At 37.4% G+C, this 13,894-nt stretch overlaps 1 protein-coding gene across 1 annotated transcript in view; it reads left to right on the top strand.

The window, feature by feature from the left end:
* Nucleotides 1-13,182: 13,182 nt before the first annotated feature.
* The window catches only part of ADGRL4 (adhesion G protein-coupled receptor L4), a 109,219-nt gene continuing 108,507 nt past the window's right edge, over nt 13,183-13,894 (top strand). Inside the window, exon 1 of the mRNA XM_055341368.1 lies at nt 13,183-13,259. Within this exon, the coding sequence (XP_055197343.1) occupies nt 13,238-13,259 (22 nt within the window). The 5' untranslated portion in view covers nt 13,183-13,237. The remainder of the gene's footprint in view (nt 13,260-13,894) is intronic.

The following is a 13,894-nucleotide window of genomic DNA, read 5'->3' as shown; positions in this document are numbered from 1 at the left end:
CGTATTTATATACACAAAGTTATGTGCGTGTTTACATATGTGTCTCTACATACTAAGTTTGCAGTGCTAAACAAATCTCTTAAGGGTTGCTGGCAAACCACTTTCACAACATTGATATGGCAGGTGTAACCGCGGGCCATCAGATGAGATCCAGAACCCACCACGCACCAGTTGATGGCACTGAACACATTCTAGTCTTGCTAAGCCTCAGATCTTTATTTCTAAAATGGTAATGCACGTTTAGTTTATGGAGTTATCTCAAACTTTACATGAATTTATATGCACCAGATGCTTTAAAGTGGCTGGTGCATAAAAACATTTACTACATGGTACTTATTATTGTTAATAAGACTGTGTATGTAATTTTGTATCTTTCTGTTCTGTTTTTTTTACTCTTTACTAATTATGCCATATTAATTCGCCATGTGGTTGAATAGTCTTCATAGGTAATATTTAAAATGCTGTTTGCAATATCCCTGGTGTTCAGTTCTTTTGGCATTCAAGGCTGTTTTTAAAAATTAATACACTGGTCTGTTTTTTTTTTCACATTATGTCATCACACTGGCATTTTAAAAATCTGAAATCTGTATCATTATTTTATTCAGATGAAAATCACTGACTCTATGATACGGTTAATGTGAAAGACAAATCAATTACTAATCTATAAGCGTAGTTGGTTCTGTGCCAGTGGATCTAAATAGGCAAATCTATTGTGATTTTGCAACTCTTTTTCAAGAACAATTCTTAGTCTACTTCAAAGACATTGCAAATAAATGGAATACAAACATAACAGTATTGAAATTGTTATACAGTTAAGTATGCCTCAAAATTTCCATTTATTCATGATAAAATTTATAAAACGACAAATCAAGAAACTGTTCATTATACCAAAAACAAAATATACAGCTTGCCGTCAATAAAAAGTTTGTAGTGTCGGAAAAAAAAAAAACCCTCTAAAATATTATTTTAAATGATCTTCTTAAAGTAGTCAACTAAGGGTTGTATTACTTGAAGATGAAAGAGTTAGAATAAAATTCTTAAAGTTGTCAACTAAGGGTTGTATTGTTTGAAGATAAAAGATTTAGAATAAAATTTGGACTTACTTTATAGCCTGTCTCTGCATCATTCTCTTGACTTGTGTAGAGTCAGAATAAGCTTCTTCAGCAGCAGGGAACAATCTGCACAAAAATATACTCATGAGTTAACATTGACAGTATTGACACTCTTTTAAAATATTGCTTTTAAAGAGACATCAAATATTTTGCTTTCGATATTTTATAATCAATTCTTTTTACCTTATATTCTTTTTGGCGCACTGAAAATACTTTATTATGTTAATGAATATTTGAATAGAAAGTATAAATTTACAATTCTGCTCCATGACTTATAATATAGTTATAATTTATTGCACTTGAAACATATCATGTATTTAGTCTCATTTTATTTTATGAATTCAAAACTGTTTTTTAATAAATGAATGGGACTTATATCAGCATCTTGAAATTAACCAAAAAAAATAGCAAAATATCTATTTTGCTCTACTATTACTATCACTAATTTTATATGACCATATATGAACATAACAATGACCAGTCGTGGCATGGTTTCTTTAATTATTTCCTTTCTGTTGAGTTTTTAAATTATTTCCAATATTTGAATGCTACAGTCAAATACCTTAGTGCATAAAAGTTGTCAACATCTAAGGGTGTTTGTTTGTTTGTTTCTTTCTTTCTTTTTTTTTTTTTTTTTGGTGTATACATGAAGAATGGGAACTGCTTAGTCAAAAAGAGAATACTTTGAAGGCTGTTGATAAACACTAAGAAATTGCTCTCCAAATCAGTTTTAGTGTTTGTTTTTGTTTTGTTTGTTTGTTTAACTAATTAACAATTGCAGAGAATCTGCAGGAGTAGGCCACCTGTGTCAAGGCATTCTAGGCATTGTTGCTATAACAATGTTCCCATAATAGATTTTCATAGTGGGCAGCAATGAGTAAGCCTAGGATAGGACTAAAAATTACTTATCTATAGCTGCACTAGTCAAGGTTTGCCCCTGAGGGAACTTGCTGCCTAATGTGGTGCATTCTACATTAAAACAACACAGAGGCAAACCACATAAGAATCAAAATAGAGAAATAAAGTCAAGGGGACATAGAGAATGAGGAAATTAAATTCTGTTAACAATCAGAAAGCGCACAGGAAACGGTGGCCCTCGTTATACATGTGCACTCATAATGTAGAAAAACTTTTAGATTATTCTTACTTTGTTCCTTATTAGACCTTTAGATTGAGTCTCTATTTTGTTTCTAACTGAAAAATGTACTTCAAATTTTTCTTCATGTTCTCCCCCAAATTTATTTTTTGATCAATCATATCAATATCAATACATTTCTAAGATACTATGAATTGTAAAATAAAAGATCATGCAAAATCAATGTTGATATATAGCAAAAGACAATGTGCTTGATAAAAACTGCAAAGAGACTTCTTGTAAAGATTTAAATGTTTGTTTGTTTTTTTTTTTTTTTGCTTTTCTATGAAAAACCAGTAAGCTAACATTATCTAATAATTGCATTTGAGAGGAAAACCAGAACTGACAATTTTACTGATAAAGCTATTATTTCTAAGTATTTCACTTAAGATGTCAACTACTTAGAAACCAAAAGTCTTTATCAGTAAGCCACATTTGCTTCACTCAAAGCTGAGGATTGTGTTACAAAAACACTGTGTGATAGTTATAAATTAATAAAAATTCCCATTATCACTTATAGCATGCTGGGATGCTTTTTTCATGTTACTCTGATAAATAACATCTTATTTTTTTAATGACTGTCTTCATAATCTATAAAAGGCACCGTGTAACTCTCTAGAAATGTTTCAGCAACCCTCTGATTGAACAAAATCCTTATGGATTTCTTTGAAATCTTGAAGGTTTGTCATTATTTTTAATAGACTAAGCGGAACACTCAAAAGATAAAGTCACAAACAGTTAAATCAGTTGGATCTGGACTTGCTACACTGAGGGATGTTCATGTACCATTCACATTTTAATCAAGGAGGATCTCTTTAATTTAATTTACAATTTGCCAACATGCTCTAAGAATTAGGATGAAGAGAGATATAACAGTGAAGTGAAAATCCCATAATAAATATTGAGAAAACACTTATTTTCCCTATCTGTTTCAATTTCTGGACTCAACAAATTGGTGAAAAAAATAATATGAAAATAAAGATTCTAATTTTGAGTATTTCTGTTGTACTTCGGTATGAAAAGAAGTACTTTTAAAGTTGCTATATTTGTGTCAATACAAACATATATACACAGATACATATACGTGTGTATACGTATGTATACCAGAGATTAGAGAATTAAATACACATATACACACATACACATATTCATATGTGTATTTAATTCTCTAACTTCTGGTTCAGGGCCCCCTGTCTTATCCTAAATGTTACTTCCTGCCAGAACCTCTGACTTCCTTTGCTGACAGTCTCTGATCATCACCAACAAAGAGTCAAAAACAAATTAAGGGGAGGCCCAGCATTATGTTGGTGCAAAGAATACACTTGCAGACTGCCCTGGTAGCCCTGACTTCGTCCTGGTGTATCAAAACTGTCCTCATCTCCAGCTCTCTCAAATCCAACATCGATAGTTTTGAAACCATTATCATTTGGGATTACATCTATTTATACTTAAGAGTAAATCCCAAAACAACACTGGCTCACATAAGAGAGGAGGTTATTTTTCTCACATGAAGGACTAGGAGTAGCCAATTTTGCCAGTTCTGGAGGTAGCTTTGGCTCCACAGTCCTCAGGGATGACTCTGGTTCACCACTCTACCATCACCAGGCTACAGCTCTTTCTCCTAGCCCAAGATAACTGCTAGAGTTCTGATTTTGACCACAGGATTAAGCAACAGGATAGAAGTGAGGAGGAAAAAATTAGTCTATTTAAAGAAGGTTTCTAAAAGCAAAATCCAAAGCTGTGCTGATACTTCAATAGTCAGAACTTAGTCTCAGCAGTCCCAGTTGCAAAAGAACTTAAAAAACGCATTTTTTATTTTGGTGGTCCAAGTTCACAGCCTCCAGTACAGGGTACCATTGTTGGGAAAGATGGAAAAAAAATATCCGTTAGGGAAGCAACCAGCAATCCCTGCCACACCCTCATGACAGTCTACAATCTTCGTACAACTACTGACAATTGTTTCTTTGGATTAAGTGTTTGCTTTATCCTTGCTTGACTGAAGCATTATTGAAGTCAATTACATGTCATGTCAAGTTTTGTGCTATGAAAATCAGGACTGCCTAAAAGTTAACCTGAGAATTCATTTTGGGTTGCCTAGCAAGAGATCTTAAATTAGAGATTCTCTTTCTCCCATCAGAAGGCGATTTTCTTTCCCACGCCAGCCGCCAATAGGAGGAGTTAACAGCCTCTGAAAACCCCTACAGTCTCTGATGTTAGCTAGTTATTACCTAAAATCAGGTTACTTGGCTCCCAGGAGTCTGCTACCCTCTGAAAAAGCTACTTTCTTAGGGTTACTTATAAGAGGGGAGAACAAAGGTCCAAGTCTGCTTTACTAGAATCCAAACTCCCACGGTGTGTCCTGCAAAGCACCTATCTAGGTAAATTCACAAGCCCATGTTTGACAATAAACAAGATGGCATACGTCCTCTCCATGAGGAGAGAGCTACTGGTCCAGGTCCCTCCTCTGTACATGAAGTACAAATGTGCCTTCCAGTGGAGAGGGCCCTGTTTTCCCTTTTGGTGGGATGAGTAGGACAACGATTCTGTCAGTCATAGAGGAAGAAATTATCAGTTAATTTGCTTGACAGGAAGTCTGAATTTTGATATCAGATGTTGACAAGAGTTGTCTGGGCAAGTACCTGGGTACCTTGTGGCCCTGTGGGAAGCCAGGTTAGATACTGATGAAGATAGTAGAGGGGAATCTTCAAGTCCCAGCTTGTTCGTTGTCCAGGAAACCCAGAATTAGCCTGTAGGATGATTTAGGAACATTTCTTCTTGTCACGGTATAATTTTGAATCTCCAGGGTCACAGAGAATATGATAAAAACAAGCACTTGGTAATGTTGCGTGGAGAATTAATGAATGAATAGAGGATATCTAGTGTTATACATGAAAGCGACATTGAGAAATACATTAATATCTAAATTATTTGTTATTTTCATTAAATATGGGGAAAGTCACCTTTATGTAGATACTGCTCACCTGTCAGTATGTGTTTTCTCAAGAAAGGTCTAAGCTTTCTATGATGCTACCAAGGGAAATACAGAGTAAGGCCTTCGGGAGTAATGCAAAGAACTTTTGTCTTAGGAATTGCTCAACATAATGGAACAAGCTTCCATTCTGTTATTTTTAACTTCCCGTATTTCTTTCAATCTGATTTCAATCATCTAATTAGAATAGTTTCTTTTAGTCATAAAAGAAAAAAAAATATTTATTATAAAACAATATCTCTCAGAATTAGAGAGACAAATAGGTCATTGCAGCCAGTTTGAAGACACATGAAAAAGAGGAAAACCAGGCATGGCCCCCCCTGTTCTGATGTGAAGAACAGGCCAAGTAGACAAAGCAATGCCTTTGGCTTTAGGAGATAAAGAGGCTTGATATCCCTTGGTCATATGAAGCCACTGGAAGCCAATAAGGGTGGAACTGTGATAAAGAGCACCGTTCTCCAGATACAGCAGGACACTTCCAAAATATATCCTACTCTTTAGTTCCTGGTATCGTAGTTCATTATTGGACACATTACATGGACTATTGCTTTCATTGGGTAATATCTGGAGATGATTCAGTGCTAGAGTGATATGACATTCTAGTAACAGATTACTGGGTTGAGAGATAATATACATTAAAAGTTACATCTGGGCAAGTTATTTTACCATAGCTACATTTCCTCAGTGCTATGTAGCACTCAACATGAACCAGGAGGCTAGGTTTTAAAGATTCTGATAAGAATAGATTATTTTGACCCGATGTCTCTCAGTAAATTTTTTGCACAAAGTATCGCACTTTAAATTCAAGGATAACTCTTTGTTAGGCTCAAGCATTTTATGATGACAGAGCTGTAAAATTAATCCATTTTGTTGACAGCCTTATAAGTCCTTTAGGAAAAAAATAAAACAAAAAGCAAAAGCCATTCTATTGGCAAGGATAGTGGGGAAATGGAACAAAATTAGTATATTTGCAGGACAACCTCTAAGACCATAATCATATGGTTCCTCTCAAATGCTATAGTAATGGACCACTGAACAATGTAAACAAGACATATCACTTAAAAATTGTACACATCAACCTTAACAATCTTAGAACTGAAAGTATAAACAACGCATATTAATTTCAGCCTTCAAAACCCAAAAGAAAGCAGTCAACAGAGGATTCACAATTTTAAAGTGATATGCATTATATAAAGTTTTCAAAGTACTTTCTTATAAGGACAAATAAAACTTTATTCTCACAAATATGAGGGAACTGAGGGACATATTTAGAAGATACATTGCTCATGATAAAATACTAAAATAATTAAATATAAAATGAAGAATAATTATAAAAAAGAAATCTGGTCAATAGTAGAAAATAATGTAATAGAAATAAAATAAAAACTACTAAGACAGTGTTGGTTATGTACCTTTTCTTTTTTAAGAGAGGAAGTGCCTACATAAAGGAAAATGGTAACTACTTACATTGGCACCTTATTTTTATCTTCTGATCTAATTAGACAAAATGAGAAAACACATTAAAATAAAATCCCAACTTCAAGATTAAAGGGTCAATTATGTTGATAATAATTTGACCGCAACTTCTATCTTTCACAGCCAAGCAATTTCACACCTAAACAATGTTATTACAATTATACTTTAAAATTCTTTTCATTTACACTTTTCATTGTAAATATATATATATTTATATAAGGAAAGTTACTTATAGATAACCTGAATATCTCCTAATGAAAAACACCCTTCTTCATTTATCCAGTGTTCTGGGCTCAGTAACTACCTTTGTCACAAAAATAAGATAATGTGAAAATTTTCTGCATATCATTATTCTTCATGCCTTAGCTAACTTTGTTATTTCACAAACAAGATTCACTTTCAAAAGACATTATTTCAGATAATTTTTTCCCTCTCCAGAATTTTTTTTTTTTTTTAGATTTTATTTATTCATTCATGAGAGACACAGAGAGAGGCAGAGACACAGGCAGGTGGAGAAGCAGGTTCCATTCAGGGAGCCCGATGTGGGACTCGATCCCAGGACCCCAGGATCATGCCCTAAGCCAAATGCAGACACTCAAATGCTGAGCCACTCAGGTGTCCCACCAGAAGTTAATTCATAGAAAGGAATGTTTAGGGCACCTGGGTGGCTGAGTAGGTTAAGCTTCAGCCTTCAGCTCAGGTCATGATCCCAGAATCCTGAGATGGAGCCCAGGGTTTCTTGCTCAGCCAGAAGTCTTCTTCTCTCTCTCCTTCTGTCCCTCCTCCTGCTCATGCTCTCTCTCTCTCTCTTCTCTCTCTCTCAAATAAATAAATAATCTTAAAAAAAGAAATATGTTTAGAATTACCACCAAAACCATCATTCTAGATTTTCATCATTTTCTTGTAAGTCACTGGGTAAAACAGCTGTGTCTATGAAATTTCATATGACAAAGAAATCTATTTTTATTATCAATTCAAAAACCTAATTATGTTATGAGAAAGAGTAGTGGTAGTATTTGGTTTAATTAAATTTAGAAAATTAACAACTATTTACGTATTTGGGGGCATCTGGCTGGCTCAGTCCATAAATCTTGCAATTTTTGATCTTAGGGTTGCAAGTTTGAGTTCCAGATTGGATGTAGAGATTACTTAAAACAATAAAGTCTTTAGAAAAGTAAAGAATTTGGGAAGAGAATTTAGTGCAACTGGTTTGTGAATAATTTTCTAGATACATATAAGAACCAAACACTATTTCTTAGCTCTTGTTAATGTTAATTCATGAGTGGTGTATCAATGATACCTTTTTGTCATCATGACTCTAAGGGGAATAAATGATTACCTTTAAATTTGCCTAATTATTTTTGTTTAGGCAAAATTATATTAGCAATTGGTTGAAGATAGTATTATTCATATTCACTTATGGTTATAGACAGAAAAAATGGTGAAAACTCATGACCTGCTCTGCACCTTTAATAAAAAAGTTCTAAAAATGACATAAATTCAAATAATTATAAGCTAGTGAATTTTATTTAGAGTTTGAAATAGCTCTCTATTTTTAAGCCAATCCTTTCTCATAGAAGGCTATTAATAAAACAGATTATAATAAGAAAATTAAATCTTGTCTGAGATTAAAGATTTGTGACAAAGTAGAAAGTAAAGAGTAAGAATAAAAAGATAATTCTCAAAGTGGTAGGAAGTTAATAATGATGTTCCCCGGAGATTTGAACAAGAGACTTGTATCTTCAATATGCGTATTAATAATAATGGATGATCATGAATAACAAGCAGCTAAAATATGCTGACAGTACATAATTACAATATTTAATTTTCCTAAAAAAAATTTGAGCCATTGTGGAGAATTGTAAAAAGGCATAATAAACTAGTGATTGAAGAACATAAAGTATGTGAAGTATGATACATTACATGCCTAAAGAAATAATTTAAATCACTTACACATCCTGATGGATTCTGTAACTTCTTAGGATATTAATTTGAACAACTCAGTGAAGAAGAGCGATCAACTATGATTAAATCAATACTACAACATGTTAAAAGCATAGCTAAAAAGTGTAGCAATGTTAAATAGAAGACGATTTTAGCATGGTTTCTACTTTAGAAGTGCCACCCTTTTTAAAAAAATATAGTGTCAGTTTAATATTTGTGTAACATGGAAAAGGTCCAAAGGAAAATTTATTAATAAAATATTTAGAGGTCAGTTATAAGGCAAACAATTAGTATAATACACATGCTTTCTTTTTTTTAATGTATCGATGCCTTGCTTAAAAATATCAGTTCCAAAGTGTTGGAGGTAATTTATAAATTTATAAATCTTAGGAATAGGAATTATAGGAGAGAAAGAATCATAAAAAAACCAGGGACATTTGCAAATATTAAACAGAATAATTGAAGGATTTAGTAAGTTCTCTGAAGGTCACAAAACAATTGAATGACCAGGCTGAGATCTCCTCCCTTCTAGTCAACGTTGAAAATTACCAGATGCTCTTTGCATCCTCTTCCACTAAAAAAATTAGTAGCATAAAGCCAGTCAAGCGTTGCTATTCATAGCTTTAGAAACTCAATTTTTAAATCGTTCTTTTAAACTCTAACTTGTGTTTTCTAATTACGGGGTTAAGTTATTAAAAATGCCTACATGGAAATGCACATTAAACCATTAAAATTTTAAAAAAACTCAAAAGCAAAAACAAAAATAATAAAATAAACCATTAAAATTATTATTTGATATAAAATGCTGACAGACAATAAATAGACTCAGTACATATTAGAAAGACACAGGTTTCCAGATAGCTAAGTTTGAAAATTATAGCATCGCCATACCAAATACTTAATATTATCAGATGAATAGGAAACAAAAAGCCAGAGTTCCCTACTGTTTGAGAACCATTAATTACAAATAACTAAGGGTTTTCCTGGCATTTCTTTAAATATAAATTCAAGATATTTAGATTATATTGCAATAACATGAAATATACCTGGAAATCTTTTGAGGTAAACAATTTCTACCTGATCTCCAAAAATAAAGATTTCCATTTGTGATAAATTTTACTGTGCATTGTTCTAGACATTTATGAATTTATTCATTCATTTAATGAGCACGTATGCCTATCATTCTCAAATTACCCTCTGAGGAGTCATGGAGGGAAGGAAAAAAAAATAGCAAAACTACATTTCTTACCTTCAACTTCTAAGATAGGAGGCTAAGAAACCTTATCAGAGAAGTCCACCTTGTGGAAACTCAATCCTTATCCATTCAGTGGAAGCTGATGTCTCATTTTGATAAAGCTTTTCTTGGTTTCAATATTGCAAATGTTGCCATTGGATTACTCTTCCCATCCTTACACATAACTCAATTTTCTGCTTTTCACCTTTCTACAATTCTTTTTTGTCAAGCATATGTTGTTAATGCTGGGACTAAAAAAGCAACCGGAGGTGGGCAAATGGGGGCAATCTGCTTGGTACATTGTGATCCTATTGAGAAGCCTATGGGAACAGAGATGATACGAAAGAATGGGAGACTACCTAAAATAACAAAATGGCGACAAAGTCTCCTTAAGTTGAGAAAGTCAAATGACATTTAAAGACGATATTTGGCATATGGTCACAGAGCTGGTCAAACACTTAATCCCAATACACTATTAACACTCAGGGAAGGGATTAGGAAATCTCACAGAGACCTCATGAAGGAGGTCCAGGAGCAGCACACGTTCTTTGTGCCAGGCTCTGTGAGCATCATAAATACATCCTTGGAGAAGACCTTTATTTCAGTTGTGCACTTATTTTCTATATTTTGATGTGCTGGGTATTAAAAAGTAGGGAATGCCTGACAGTTCTCACATATATATGAATGATCTTAGCAACTGTGATCTAATGTGGCCTGCACAGTTATTTCATGTTCTAATGGGTGAGCTCTTCCCCAGAGAGGTTAAGGAATCCACTGATGATAGAAGTTAGAGTTAAACCCAGGTCTTAGTGAATACTTTTTTTGTTTTAAGATTTCATTTCTTCATTCATTCCTGAGAGACACAAAAAGAGAGGCAGAGACACAGGAAGAGGGAGAAGCAGGCTCCCTGCAGGGAGCTCAAGGCAGGACTTGATCCCAGGACCTGAGGATCATGACCTGAGCCAAAGGCAGATGCTCAACCCATGAGCCATCTGGGTGCCCCTAGTGAATACTTTTCATTGCAAACTTTAACTTGACCAAGGACCTTTCAAGGAAATTCCATTTAATTTGGCACCTTATGGACAAACCCAAGATGGAGCTAATGATGAATGAGGGTTCATACTAATTAATGTTTTAAGACCAATCGGTAGGCAGCTCAAAATGACTTGACTTCCATGTGTTATATTTAGGCCAAAATCAAGTTCTAAGTGATTGTTACATTTTTAAAAGTCAGATATGGCTCAGTAGTATCCAAGTGAAGGTGATTGATAACATTTTTAACTTAAAGTCTACGTTTCCTCCAGAATCCTTCTTTAAAATATGCTTTTCTCTCACAATTAAAATATTTGGGTTGAAAATTATAAGTGTGTTTTTTTTCCTAATGTAAAGATAATGGGTCGAAATTACCCAATTATATCTATCCTCTAAGAAAACAGACTATTTAGAATAAGTTCTGAAGTAATTTTGATTTTTTACAAAGAACAATCTTCAACTATATCATTAAACATTTTGTGCTTACCCTCATGCTCTCCTGTATTTTCTTGATAGAAATAGGTGAAAAAAAAACTTTGCTTTTTATAAAAGTACACAAGCAAAAGGAAAGTTTGGAAAATACTTTTTAATTGAATTTTAACTCACTTTTGTTAATCTCAGAACAGTGTTTTAAGAAGAATAACATATATATTTTTTTAAATTGCCTATCTTCTAACATCCTAAGCTTAAAGAATAAGCATGTGTGGCTGATATATGATGTAAACTATTTTAAGGTAATGATTTCAAAGTAAAGACTGTGTTTCAACTTATAATCTGTCTCAGAAAATGATGTATTTTTATTATTTTTATAGTTATGCCTTTTGAATGCTGAGTCTGTTCAGTGACTCCTCCATACAATGAATAGGTGCCATGACTATGGGAAAACCAGCTTCATAAATGGAATCAGGTCATTGGAACACCTCGAATTTTATATTATAAGACTGAGCCCATTACTTTATTCTCTTCAAAGCCTAGCTTTCCTATTTTTTTTTTTTTTTTTGTGAATGGCCCCAACCTTCCTCTACTCATACAACTTGAAAACCTTTACACATCCTGTCTCAAACATAGCCCTCAACCTGAGCAAGTCAATCAGACATCAATTTGTCTTTAATCCTTTCTTGGACTCTGCCCCCCCCCTTTTTTTTTTGCAAGTACCCCTACCTTTGTTCAAACATGTGTAGTCTATTTCCTGAACTATTCTGGCTTCCCTGCCTTTGATGTCTCCTTAATATCCTTCATTCAGACTGCTGCCAGAGGTTTTTTCACTGAATCACTGTCTAAATTTTTTTTTAAGTAATCTTTAAAAGAAAACGAATTAACAACAGAATGAAATCCCAAACTTATTTTTCATGGCATTTAGGGTATTTAAATCCCCTTTAGGACTCCCTGAAGAGGAATAGCTGGGTAACTGGTGAGTCTTCACTTTTGACACCCTTCTGAGCATAGCATGGCTGAGAGCACTGGCTCGGGGCAAAACAGATGGGTTTGAGCTCAGTGTTCTATCACTGGGACTTGGGTTCTTGGGACCAGACTCGCTCATTGCCCCACTGAGGGCCATGGCTTGTTGGCCTTCTCGAGTGCAGCCTCTCTGCAAAGTAGATTCTCAGTAGGTGTTTGCTGAATTAAACAGAATGCCCACGAAACATTAAAAAAAAAAAAGCTGTGCCCAGCTGTTTGCAGGGAAAAGAACTTGTCTTGATGGCACAGACATCAGTCATTCCTCTTCTGTAAGTCAACTTCACTGACTTTATTTACACGCCATAAAATGCACCGATTTGATGAGTGTGGACAAAGGCGTGCACTTCTGAAACTTGGCTTTCTTGTAGCTTTGTTTCTCACTCGGTCCCGTGGAGCACCGACCAGCCCGCACCCCCAGGCGCGCTCCCAAAGCCCGAGGTCCCGCAAGGTGAGGCCCCGCCCTCTGCTGGGAGCCCGGGCGCAGCGCCTCGGGGGCCCCCGGGGGCCCCTGAAATGCGTCGGCAAGTAAAGGAGCGCGGAGTGCTGGAGTGGGGCCCCCGGACGCCCCCGGACGCCCCCGGACGCCCCCGGACGCGCAGGTGTGGGGCCCCGGGGGCCTGCGGAGCGCGCCCGCCGCCAGGTCGAGGCTTCCCTCCCCCTCCCCCCCCCCACCGGGGTCCGCGACGGCCGCGGCGGGCGTGACCCGACGGCCCTGCCCGCGCCCCCGCGGCGGAGGCCGGAAGGGTCCGGAGGAAGCGGCGTCACCGGGACGAGCGGGGCCGGGCCGCCTGCCCGTCGGGCCCAGGCCGCCGCCGCCGCCGCCGCACTCGCGCCACCGCAGCCCCGCGGCCCCGCCAATGACACTCCTCCCGCTCCTAGGTGAGTCCCCGCGGGCCGCGCTCTTCGGGGCGGGGGGGGGGGGCGGCCAGGTGGGCTCCAGGTGGGCTCCAGGTGGGCTCCAGGTGGGCTCTGCTCGTGGGCTCCAGGACCTGGTGCCCCCGGGACTGCGGCGCTGCAGCTCGGCATTCAGGGCCAGGGACTGGAGTCCGGAGTCCCGGAGTCCCCAACGTCCCCGGAGTCCCGGGAGTCCCCAAAGTCCCCAGAGTCTCCGGAGTCCCCAGAGTCCTCGGAGTCCCCAGAGTCCCCAGAGTCCCTGGAGTCCCCAGAGTCCCCAGAGTCCGCAGAATCCCCAAAGTCCCCAGAGTCCCCAATGTCCCCGGAGTCCCCGGAGTCCTGGAGTCCCCAGAGTCTGCAGAGTCCCCAGAGTCCTCGGAGTCCCCAGAGTCCCCGGAGTCCCCAGAGTCTGCAGAATCCCCAAAGTCCCCGGAGTCCCCAATGTCCCCGGAGTCCCCGGAGTCCTGGAGTCCCCAGAGTCTGCAGAATCCCCAAAGTCCCCGGAGTCCCCGGAGTCCCCAAAGTCCCCAGAGTCCCCTGAGTCCCCGGAGTCCCAGAGTCCCCAACATCCCCAGAGTCCCGGAGTCCCTGGAGTCCCCAGATCCCCAAAGTTCCCGGAG

This window comes from Nyctereutes procyonoides, unplaced genomic scaffold, assembly GCF_905146905.1.
Source record: "Nyctereutes procyonoides isolate TBG_1078 unplaced genomic scaffold, NYPRO_anot_genome, whole genome shotgun sequence".
Classification (NCBI taxonomy): Eukaryota; Metazoa; Chordata; class Mammalia; order Carnivora; family Canidae; genus Nyctereutes; species Nyctereutes procyonoides.
The sequence above is the reverse complement of the archived record's forward strand: the minus strand, read 5'-3'. Positions and strand labels throughout refer to the sequence as shown.